General features: G+C 42.2%; 1 protein-coding gene and 1 long non-coding RNA gene across 2 annotated transcripts in view; one reads left to right on the forward strand and one right to left on the reverse strand.

The window, feature by feature from the left end:
• abr (ABR activator of RhoGEF and GTPase) overlaps positions 1-10,397 on the reverse strand; it is a 138,661-nt gene extending 128,264 nt beyond the window's left edge. The window contains exon 1 of the mRNA XM_076274762.1: positions 9,386-10,397. Coding sequence (XP_076130877.1) covers positions 9,386-10,208 — 823 coding nt within the window. The 5' untranslated portion in view covers positions 10,209-10,397. The remainder of the gene's footprint in view (positions 1-9,385) is intronic.
• Positions 10,398-10,771: 374 nt separating this feature from the next.
• Positions 10,772-12,345, forward strand: LOC143112503 (uncharacterized). The gene is made up of 3 exons (XR_012984771.1): positions 10,772-11,280; positions 11,398-11,495; positions 11,623-12,345. It is a non-coding gene; the product is annotated as an uncharacterized LOC143112503 (long non-coding RNA).
• Positions 12,346-12,869: the final 524 nt, after the last annotated feature.

Below are 12,869 nucleotides of genomic sequence, written 5' to 3' on the forward strand. Positions count from 1 at the left end.
ACACAAACACATAAAACCAAAATGCACACAGGCAGAAAGAAAATGAGTGAAACAGAGAACTCCTCTGCACACCATTTTGCATATAATGTAGAATGTGTTCTCTGTGGACTCCGTACACCAGTCAGACCATCTCAGTCACTAGCCCAAGTCACTGAAGCACTGGCCTAATAACCCCAAACCGTTTGACAGGGCAGCAGAGACAGAAGACTAATAGACCTACATTAACCCCCAAAGACACACGCACACAGAGAGGGTGAGAGACTGACACCCTGAGAGAGATGGAGAGGGAATGGAAGAAGAGAGGAAGAGAGAGACACATAAACGAGAGAAGCAGGACCTGTGATGTAGAGATGGAGAATGGGAGGGGAGCCAGGGAAAGGGGCAAGGGAGGAGAAGGAGGAGAAGAAACACCTTGCTCAAGAGCAAATTGCTTTTCCAAAACATCAATCATAGCATAACCGCGGGCTACTGGCCCACCACAGGAGATTGAAGTCCATTCGTCAAGGCGCTCCCTGGACTGGGTCCAGTTAGTGCAGACCATCAAGCAGTGGAGCGCCCCGCCACCCTCTAAATGGTCAGCACCATAACATCAACACAAGCCCAGAGTCAAAACACTTCAATACATTCACATTAGCTGTTCTCTACCGCCCCCTAGTGAGTAAGACAAATGTGTATGTGTATTTACAAATGGTAAATGTGCTCTAAACATTATTCACAAAGAATGATTGTCTAAAATGAACAAATAACTAACAAATAGCAATAATAGTACTAGTTTAACCTCTCTTATATACAGAGTACTCAAATATTAGAGACAAACGATGGGTGGTCTCCAAATGACCAAAATCTGTTCCAATTATTAGCTCACATGAACATGAAGTGCCACAGGTGTGAGAAAGAACTCAGTGGGATAATAATGTCACCACAGATTTACACAAAAATATCAAATAAAACTGCTGTGATGAGGTTCATTACAAAGCAGCACACTTATGTGTGGGGACACATAAGTGTGCTGCTTTGAAGAAACATCCCTGGCAAGTAGCGATGGAAAAGGCCTAGTGCTGGTGTCAAATAAGGGATCTATAACAAGGCCTGCGACTCTGCCCATGCCATGCCACAGTGCCCCCTCAGTATAGTGTCCAGATGAGTCAAATGTCCAGACCCTCGAAGGCTGATAATGGACAAAGGAGGGTGTGGGCGGGAGAGCTTAGTGCTAGCGGGGGGACATGCGTCACCCAGACAGAGAGGTCAAGATGAGCTGACTCTTTAACTATTAGGTCTGTGACTCAGCCTATTGTGTTAACCAAGGATAATGGATGCAATTACTGGCATTGTGCGCACACACCATCCACGCAGTACACACTATACACTACACACACGCCCACGAAAATGCTCTCACAGTCTGGCATGAGCCCAAGCAGAGATGACTAGATCCAGCATCCAAGGCTTCTGCTTTTCTAGCTTAGGATCTGCTGTCACAATCTACATGTGAGAAGTCCACTGATGAATCAGTTAGCAACTGTCAAAGCACCTGAAAGAGGCTTCCTCTTACTCACAGACTTTTCACACGGACATATCAACCGGTGCTTTTATCACTACGTGTGTTTCCTGGCACCCAGCTCACAAAGATAAATGGCAGGACCAAAAAAAAAAAAAGCTGTTGACCTAAATGAGAAAATAATGGCTTCATGGCTTTAGAATGGAGGTGTGGAGCAGGCGCACCTGCAGGGGAGGGGGACTGGGGTTAATCATTACTGAGTGGACCGGAGACCTGCTGCTCACTCGTTACGAACGCTAAACATGGCGTGAAGAACACAATCAATTTATACCATCACACTCTGCTACTCTGCTACGCTATAAACATCAGATAGCTTAGACAGCTACTTCAGATCATCTCCAATCACTTTTGCCATTATAGATAGCAATCTCTATTGGTGGCTAAACTACTTAGGCCCTGCCTAAAAAAACATTTAAAACTACTTTTAAGTATTTTGTTTGAGAAATGTTCCTTCTAAAAATATCTTACAGAATCTTTTAGCAATGGGGAAGGGTAAACAGTATGAAAGGGTTGGACTGCCACACAGATTTCACCACAAGCAGCTAATGAAACAGGAAATGAGCAGAGAGAGAGAAAGAGAGAGAAAGAGAGCGAAGAAAGAGAGAGAGAGGAAAGAGAGAACCACATGTACTCTTTGAGTGCTCTAAAGCTCTGAGTATCACAGTGAGTGCAAGCACTGCAAATCTGACAGGCTGCTTGTTCCTCATTTCACCTGGTCCAGACGAGGAAGTGAAAATGATGAGCTGTTGGAGGAAAACAAAGGAATGCGGAAAAAGAGCCACTGACCACCTTAAACTCTGCCCAACTGCAAACAGTACACATGTTGCCCCACTGAAAAGCAACTCAAAAAGCAACTCTTTTCAATGCAGCCAATCAGTGTGTGCGTTTGTGTGTTTGTGTCAGTGTATTCAGTGAGAGAAACAGCATTACACAGAGCCACTGTGAATGCCACTCTGTGACATTAACTGGAGACCAGTTCCACACACAACAGCTTTGCTGTATGGCTCCCCATTTATTACACAGAGAGAGTAGTGACCTTTGTCCAGCTCTGTCCGCTGCCACTGATTTGTGTTTTGATTCACCCCTGTGGAAAGGAGCATGGCTTTCATAGTGCTCACAACCTACGTGATCCGTCATCAAATACCACAAAACTGATAGGCGGTGGTAACGCACAGGGTCCCCCGTCATGAGGACCACTCAGTAGCCAATCTGACGTACAACACCCTTCTCACTTTCAACCAAGTTGGAACTTTTAGCCGTTAATGAGTAAGCCTTTTCCGTAAGTCTTTTCCTGTGAGCGGGGCGTCTTTGACACAAATCCACCGTTTCCTGACCTCAAACTGTTGAGGTGTAGCACAGCTGGGAGAGGCCCTCGAAAGGCAAGAAGTCAAAACCTGTCCCCCCTCCACAGAGACCACAATGGTCAGCCCCTTTTGACAGGTTTCCATGGCAGCCGAAGCAGGCTGTCAGTTAGCTTGATCGGTGTGGTTTATCTAGAGCAAGATTGCTAGGAGGTGTGTGTGGGGGGAGGGGGGGGGGGGGGGGAGTTTGTGTATGTATGAGTGACTGACTGACTGAGTGTGTGAGTGTGTGTGTGTGTGTGTGAGTGTGTGTGTGTGTGTGTGTGTGTGTGTGTGAGAGAGAAAGAGAAAGAGAAAGAGAGAAAGATACAGAGGGAAATATAGACTGAAAAACAGAAAGATACAAAGAGAGCTAACAGGCTGTATGAAATAAGATAAGAGAGAGGTAAGTAAGCCAATTTAAAAAGGATTAGTTGGTTGTGAGTTTAAACACTGCAATGTTATGACTGAATAGACCAGGTATTCCGAAAACAACAGCAAAGAACTTTAAACAAAGCTCACCAGACATCTGAATCATATTTTTACACCCAAACAAAGTTAGAGTTGTCTGCTTTTCTTTTGAGCAGTCCTACTTGGCATAATAATGACGCAACCTCGTAGTGCAACTGTGAATTTGCAGCACCCTGTCATGTATCAAGCCTTCTGTTCATGTAGCGTCTGCTGCAACAATTAGCCTCCACTATGATCAAAGGAACTGGCTACACTAGACGTGATACGTTCAAAAAAATTAGACCAGTCCTCTAAAAACATATTTATGCTACGCAGCGGAGCGCTTCAGGTACGGAACGGAGCACTTCAGTTACTTTCCCGGTGGAGCCTCCCTGTTAGAAGTGATTGCCCTCAGGGAGAGTAGCCCGACACTGCCATTGGAACCAGAGCCGTACATAGATCTCTCAATACGGCTCTGTTTGGAACCGGTATTAGTCTAAAGATGAAGAATGCTGAAAGGCCATTCATTCACAATAACAACAACTCACAGTATGAAAACAGATAAAATATGGGCAAATTATAGATCTGTTTTTTTTTTTTTTACCAAAAAACTTTTCAACCAAATGAACTGAGGTAGGGTGTGTGAAAAAAAGGGTTGGTCAATGCTGTGGGTTCTAGATGTACAATTTAAAGAATAACTAGATGTACCGCACATACAAAATATGACCGCCGCCCAGTCCAGCACATTTTTTCCACAAAAATAAATCACGCTGAAAGGCCTATATGATTGTAACTGTCTCACTAAATGGCATTATCCACACTCAATTCTCACTGGTATCTGCTAGACAACCTAAGTACCAAAACATGATTAGTTCATAGATTTCACATGTAAAATTCATTTTATACAACCCCACCCCCATCTTGCCTGTTCATAATTCTGAGAAATTCTTGAATTGTGTGCATGTGTGCGTGCACACGTTTATGTTTATGTGTGTGTGTGTGTGTGTGTGCGTTTGTCTGCGTATGTGTGTTTGTGCATGTGCATGCATGCGTACATATGTCTACTGTGTGAGTATGTGTCATACGTATGATTACTGTGAATGTATGTGTGTGCGTGTGTATCTGTTTATGCACATGTGTGCACATGGAATGGGTTAACATGACCCCTGGAGGCAAACATACAGAAAAAATTGGTCATCCTAGGCCCTACGGTTCTCAAGATATTCACAGAAAACTGTGTCTGCCCTACCCTCCTTTCGGGGGGTCCAGTCCAGCGGGGGGGCTACAGATCAAAACGAAAAACGATGGTTCCATGCTATCCATGTGGGGTTAAATGCCCACCAAGTTTCGTGTACCCCGGTCTTTCAGTGTCCCAGGAATACTTGTTGGTGTACAGTCACTAAATGTACACATAAATCATTGAACGAAAGTTCACAAAACTTGGCATGCATTCGGAAGGTGTCATAATGATCCTACACTTTCAATTTCGTGCAGTTTTGACCATGTCAGCCAGAGATATTGTGATGAAAACACCTAATTTTTTGCTTTTTAATTTTTAACTAGAATTAATTTTTACATGAAATAAGTGGTAATGGGATGGGTTGACATGCCCCCTTAAGACCAACATACAAAAAAAAGGTGGACCTCCTAGGCCCTACGGTTCTCGAGATATTCACAGAAAACTGTCTCCGGCCACCTACAGGCCAGTTGGTGTATAGTAACATAAATTAATTTATTGTGTGGCCCCCCATGAACGGAATTCCACGAAACTTGGTGTGCATTCAGAGGGTGTCATAATGATCCTACACTTCCAATTTTGTGCAGTTTTGACTATGTTAGGTCACAGATACCTGCGATTACAACACCTAATTTTTACTTTTTTGTGTTTAACTAGGTGGCACTATACATGAAATGAGTGGTTATGGAATGGGTTGACATGGCCCCTTGAGATCAACATACAAAAGAAAATGGTCCTCCTAAACCCTACGGTTCTCGAGATATTCACAGAAAACTGTGTCTGCCCTACCCTCCTTTCGGGGGGTCCAGTCCAGCGGGGGGGCTACAGATCAAAACGAAAAATGATGGTTCCATGCTATCCATGTGGGGTTACATGCCCAACAAGTTTCGTGTACCCCGGTCTTTTTTTTTCAGTGTCCCGGGAATCCTTGACGGAAATTTGGACATGCGAAAAAGAAAAAAGAAAAAAAAATCTGACTAAACCTGCTGCGCGGCGGTCATAATAAGTGCATGAGTACCAAATGCATACAAAATACAAGTTTATCATATGTTCAATGTCACTCGTTTCACATTTTTTTCCAAATCTAGAGCCTTATAGACTTTTCATGGTTGTCTTCTGTCCTACAAAGTTTGGGCTATGAATAATACTTTTCAAAATATTAATGACCAAACATTGCTTCCCTGATGATGTGTTTCTCATGTGCTGAAACTAAAGAGCTAAAAAATAAATGAAAACATTTAAAAAGACGTTGCGGAGAACTAAGGAACAAACAGGATAAGTAACACACACACAGGCAAACACCAACATCTCCACTCCCCACTGTACAGATGGACGACATGAAAATGGAAGCATATAAAATGAGTCACTTAAGGTGTCACATTTCTGTGCAAGGCACCTCCTGTACCATTTGCATACTCTAGGACACACACACACAAACAAAAACACACACACACAAACAAAAACACACACACACACACACACACACACAGAGAGTCTAAATGCATACAGGACGGGAGGATGAGAACTATAGCTGTCTAAAAAATTTGCTTTGCAGGATATTCAAACTTTTTCCAGATATTTCCTCATTCCATTCATGACACATGGCCTTAAATGAACAAAAAAAAACATAAATACACACACTTCCTCTAATATAACTGGCAAAGTGGAAAGTTTAAAGTCTAACTAAAGCATTGCATTTAAATTGGACAGGAAGCAAATATTATTTAAAACTATTTACAACAGGCCACAGCCTTCATTGAATTCTCACCTATTTCATATTCCCTGCTGGTCAAATATAGTTCACGGTTTTCTACATACTGTAACAGTATCTTTTTTAATGGACACATTTTATTGTTTTGGATTTAGTAAAGCTAGACATTTTCTTATGCGAGTGTCCACATGGTCAGGTTCTGATGGGGCCCACCCTCTCTATTGAGCTGGTTCTGATGGGGCCCACCCTCTCTATTGAACTGGTTCTGATGGGGCCCACCCTCTCTACCCTCTCTGTTGAGCTGGTTCTGATGGGGCCCACCCTCTCTGTTGAGCTGGTTTCTGTGCTGCTAGGTCAGTGTGTGGTTAGGGGAAGATATGTAGAGACGCAGCAGGACAGGTCATGGTAAGGTGATTCATCCTCTTCAGATTTAGCAGCTCTTCTGTCCTACTAAGGGAGGAAGTCTTGTCTACCTTCCTCAGTGAAACGCTTGGTAGTCAAGTCAGTACAAAGGTACAAGTCAGATGGACTTTGTGTAGACACGGTATATAATCACAAAGAGACCAATGCCTTTGGACATGCGCATTGAAATACACCCCCCCCACACACACACACACACACACACACACACACACAAAGAGAGAAAGAGAGAGAGAGAGAGAAAGAGAGACACTGTCACAATCCTCTGAGTAACGCACACCCACTATTTTGGCAGGAAGACAGCCAACTGTTCCCCTCCAAAAACAGGATCCACCAGGATGGGCCTGGGCAGGCCCTTAGTGTTGTGAGCATGAGCTATGTCTAGAAAAATGGTGCGGTGTGAGGAAGAATATACCCTCATAAGAGGATACAGGGCCCTCTGGGAGAGGCCCTGCAACACAAAATTGAATCCATTTACCCCATCTGTCTGTAGTGATGATACGCTAAGCTATTATTAAACTCCACTTCCTAGAGTCGCTGCCTTGGAGGAAACTGAGGATGGTAACATTAGCAAAGTTGCAGCAGCTCTAGACGCTTGACTAACGAAGAGCAGAGGAAGCTCACAAGGCCAGCACAGCGCTGAACATCCTGCGTCTCGCTCAAGGTGTCACAGGCTGAAGCGCGCCAGACACTCAGGCTCAACGCAGGGGCGCAAAACAGCCACCGGCAGGGCTGCAGTACCCTGCTAAACACAACCACAAACTTCACATAGGGTGCTGCTCACAATAGCTCAGAGGTTTGAAGGTAGCCTACATGACTTGCACCTGAGGGGGCACACACACACATGCACAGACACACACACACATACACACACACAGACAAAGACAGATACAGACAGATACTCACACTCACACTCATACTCATACTTCCTTGCAGCTGATTAGTGTTAGCATTGTGCACCGTCCGTGTATCATTTGAAGGTGTTAAATTGTGTTGCATTTGACTTCCTCCACTGTTGAACAGCCTGCCTTTTCAATCTGAACCAGACATCATTGAGGTAAACTGAAAAGGCATTACTGGCGTGAAAGGCTGACACAATATCCACAACAGCTTTCTGTGAGACGTGAACTCTTAGTTCCTCAGTGAATATGAGTGGCCTACTTAACAACAGAGCATTATTACATCCATATTTAGATGTAATCTTGTGTGATTCTTGTGAAGTACACGGCAATACCGGAAAACTTGAATGCATTTTTGAATGAAGCAGCTGCTACATATCTTTGATAACTTGACACATATTCCAATTCTAAGGAATAATAACGTTGACCCCTTTCTCTACTCACACTTCCACCTTCAACACAACGAACCTGTGTTCCACACCTGTGTCATGAGAACCGAAAATAACAAGCACCTAGTCAGGTGGCCTCAAGAATAGAGACGCTTACAGTAGCTTATGTGCGGAGGCCTCTTAGTCCACTCCAAATGAGATAATGAAACAAGAGATCCTTCAGAAGGATGAACTCATTAAACAAACAAACAAACAGACAGAGGAAAAGGATGAGGAACTGAGCACACAACAAACTTTCTCACGAAGTAAATGTTAAGCAAGGCCGTTTAACCACAGGGTATACTGAGCCAAAAGCACACACAAGCTGACCGAAACCAGTGCCCATCATGACTGGCATTCAAACATGCACTCTCTTCAAAATCAGCATGAAGACAGGGCCTACTGCAACCCACCATGCCATATGCTGCAGGCAAAGAGGATTGCTGCTCCTACAAATTAAAAAACAAACTAACCACTAGTTTAGTCTGACACTTGTCCCACATACTCAACAGATGTTTTCTTTCTCTCTCTCTCTTTCTCTTTCTCTCTCACACACACACACATTTATTCAGACCCCAGATTTAGGCCTATTCCTAATGATCCTAAATGAAGCCCATGAGAATGGGACAGGATAGGCTACCAAGTGACTTTTCTGAATCCACAAAAGCATTGATGCTCTGTGAAATGATGGATATGACGGATGATGCTTCTTCACACTAACGCAAAACCTTTTCTAATCCATTCTGGGAGTTGCATTGACCTTTATTCTTAAATAGGGCATGGTCAGAAACCTGCGGCCACATATGACAACACAACCCACTCAGTGTAGGCTTAGGCTACCACAACTAACCATTACTTTGAGTCTTATTCAACCTTCATATCCACTTCTGCATTGTCAAACTCACAATAGCCTCCTGTCAGTCTCTAGCACATGAACTTCCAAGGCCTGACCCAGCTCTGCAGGAAGAGGCATTTGGGCTTACATAGGTTACTGTCATTTTTTCCAACATTGCTAAACATACTTGCCTAATGTTAAATCTGTGATAAAACTGAAATGGGATATCCAAACACCATGTGAGTAATTATCTCTGACCAGTCCTGAGCCAACTTCCCCAAAGCATGCTGACTAACTGCATCTTTGACATACTGAAGTGAGGTGACTTTAACTTGTGGGGTTGTCATATGAGGACACAGATAGCAAGTTCCTCCTTGCCAGTAAGCCTACCCAAGCAGTGACATTCCAATTGCCATTGATAGCAACAATAGTAACATTTACATCTTTAATTCACATATCCTCACTTTTGGGGAATAATGCAATCACAGCGAATGCCATAAACATCATTACCTGAATCTGAACTCAGATATCCATCACTCCGTCTGTCTGGAGTGCTGCGTCCGGAACCCCCTGCCAACCGAATGCCCAAAGGTGAAAGCCTTCCATCATCACTGGAGTCCAAATCATTGCTGAGACGAAACTGTCGCAGTGCATCCTTTTGCAGATTCAGTCTTTGGGAGTCTCTTGCATTGGGATTTACAAGGTTTCTCGAGACAAAATTCTGGTTCAGTCCCACCTCCTCATACTCATGGTCACTGCTGGGATCAGAACGACCCTCGGCACGGCTAATACAGCTGCCATCAACAACTTGTGATGTAGGTGCTGGGGAAGGTGCTGGGGCTGGGGTAGGTGCTCCCTTCTGGAAGCTCAGATGTTTACGTGGAGGTGGGATGGGTTTACCTGGTTTACTTGGTTTGCCTGGCGTATTTCGAACAAATGAACTAATTCGAGCGGGATCTTCTCCTTGTTTATTAATCACTGGGTCTTTCTCAGGCTGCACTGGGCGTTCCGTATCTTTTACTTCGATAGACTGTTCTTGCTTCTGTTGTGCCTTATCGGGTTTGGAAATCATGGTGTAGACATCCGACTCGTTCTGGTCAGTGCGTTCCCACCTTTCTTTGTCATAACTTTTCTTACTTCTGGTGAGAGAGGTCTGAAGGAAAATCACTTTAAATTTCTCCTCCGCAAGTGCCTGCTGCAATTTTCTGAGATTGGCTTTACATCTGTCCAGTTCCATTTCAATGTCTTCCACCGACTGTATGTCCATTCTCGGCACTTCCCCATCTGGAAATTCCTTCTTCCAATGTCTTTCGAATTCCTCATGTTCCCACATTGTAGCAAGTGAAACAGCTTTGTAACAAGGTGTATTCAATAATCCGGGATAACACGAAACTACGCACAAAGAAACTTACTTGTCAGACACAGTCCCACTCTTTGTTGCCTTTTTTATATTGTTATGAAGCAATGACACGTCCATTGAGCTAAGCTACCTAGTTGAAGCGCCAACCTCTAATGAACATAGACTGCAACAGCATAGTTTGCCACAGACAGAACTTCCAGCTTCCGCCACACTACAAGTACTGACGTCAGAGGGTGTAAGACCAATTAAATACATGTGTCTTTATTAACATTTGTAAGGGCGTCTCTGTGGTTCAGGGACATTAAAGTCAATGTATGAATGAAGTGTCAAACACACATTGGACTCCACTCCTGTAAATAAAGAAATACAATACAATATACAATCCGTTTTCAAGGTACCACCTGTAGTCTATTTTTTTTCTTCATATATTACCATCTAATGTTTCTTGCGTTGAAATGGCTATGCGGGTCTTTGTCCATAACTATACTGTTAGTGTTTTGTATTCAAACTTAAAGATTTAATATAGTTTTGTCTAAACCAGCTCACAACATAGATCAGTTCTTTCAGGATCAGCATTCAAAGCCATGCATAGCCTAATACTAAGGACTGAATTTTAAATAATAAATGTTTTAATGGATTCAGACATTCAGAGATGAGCTAGACTGGGCTTCAAACAGTACAGTCACTATGCTCAGAAGCCCCTGTAGATTTTCATCCGCAGTCATCTAATTCCACTCCACTGTCCACTGGTAGAGGAGAGCATAATACATCCGATATGGGTATCATGATGTCCGGGGGGCCTGGTGATGGCTAGTCCAGTGTGATGAAACAGTGAAACTGAGGAATAGATCCACTACACTGATAAGTCTCTCTCTCTCTCTCTCTCTCTGTGTGAGTGTGTGTGTGTGTGTGTGTGTGCACATCTAAGGGTGTGCAGTTACTTACCCAAGAGCAACAGAAGATATGCACTCACCAAGCCCTAATTGGTTGAACATGGTTTTGAACAGGAAATACAGAGGAAATGCTTTGAAAATACAGACATACAGTATGTATTTTTAGATGTAATGTTATATTTATGGGTTCAATGTTCCTTTTATTTACTGTTTAATAGAAAAACATTAGGAATTCTATCAAATAAAGGGATTTTTTGTCTACATGCCAGACATTGCTCCTATCAACGTTGCAGAAATTAGATTGCTGTTCAAGTCCTGGAAATGGAAATCAGCAAAAGAAGTCACCAGGGAGGTCTTGCATCATCAGGTCTTGTGGCTATCCATCACTTCATTAGTATGACTGTGATAGATAACAGAATACAGTTAAATGAGTTAAAAAAATAAAGAAAAAAAATAAGCAGACAATATTACAAAATGTTGTTGTAATTTCTTAGAGTGGAGGTGCTGGCGGAATTACATCACTAAGTATTTGCTGCATCCAACTGTGCCGAGCCTCAGATTTGAACTCTGGCCAGGGGAGAGGCTTCCAGGAACAAGACCTGTGTCAGGGGCGGAAACATTAATCACAAGAAGCCAAGAACATCTCTGATTGGTGAGAGATATAGATGCCTATGCTCTGTTTTTAATAGCTTTTCTAGAACCTTTGCCAGAGGTGAAGGATAATTTTACTAAAAGCATGTTGCCATCAGTCTCTGATACTAGTCAATACTGATTTCATATCTGGTGGTATTGTATACCCTGATGTATTTCACTGGCTTGATATTTCTAAATGTTTATTGCATCAAATTCTCTTTCTAAGTGAACAACTTAGAAATTAAACACATTGTGTAGTCTTTTGCAAGGATTTTCACGAAGCCTGATAACAAATCTTATCTGTAAGCAATAGAGTTAATATCCTTTCCAATGAAGATAGAGTGCAATTGCCTATAAACTGGACCTGTATCTCCCTCTAGTGGTGAAGTATTAGAACATGCTTCACTACCCTATCCCAATAGTCTATTTATATTTATACAATGTAGCCTATACTGTAATTACACCAATACATAGTTATATTCTACTGCTCTTATACTGTTCTTACTGCACATACACTTATTTTTTACTCCTATAATGTATTGTATACTGCACATATCTGTACTGTATCTGTCTGGTTCATACTGAATTTCCACATTTATTCTGTTTCTTTTTATTCTGTTTTTTTTTTCATTATAATATTACTGTTACACTGTTTTATTTACTGTTTTATTATAATATTACATACACTGCATATATTTATATTATGAATAATGTTACTGCTACTACACTGCACACACACATACAATATATACATATAATATATACATATAATATATATACTGCACATGTTGTTCATACACTGTTCTCACTGCATATCCATATCTATTCTGCTCTTAGGCTATTGCTAATACATTGCACATATTTATATTATTTATATGACTATACCACTTTCTTTACTGTATACTTCTGTCTACACTGCACTAAATGTCTTATACTGTTTAAACTGCACCACCTGTCTATATTGCACCTTTCTACTTTTTTGCACTTCTGGTTAGATGCGAACTGCATCTAATCTAATCTAAGACAGGCCAAAACTCCTATTCACTATATGTATGTAATTTGGTTCACATTTCTTCATCATTTTACTACTCAGCTAAGGGATGCTCAC

Source organism: Alosa pseudoharengus, unplaced genomic scaffold (genome assembly GCF_046254945.1).
Source record: "Alosa pseudoharengus isolate Yale_2024_CS ecotype anadromous, Long Island Sound unplaced genomic scaffold, YU_APseudo_1.1 YU_APseudo_1.1_scf_8, whole genome shotgun sequence".
Taxonomy (NCBI): domain Eukaryota; kingdom Metazoa; phylum Chordata; class Actinopteri; order Clupeiformes; family Clupeidae; genus Alosa; species Alosa pseudoharengus.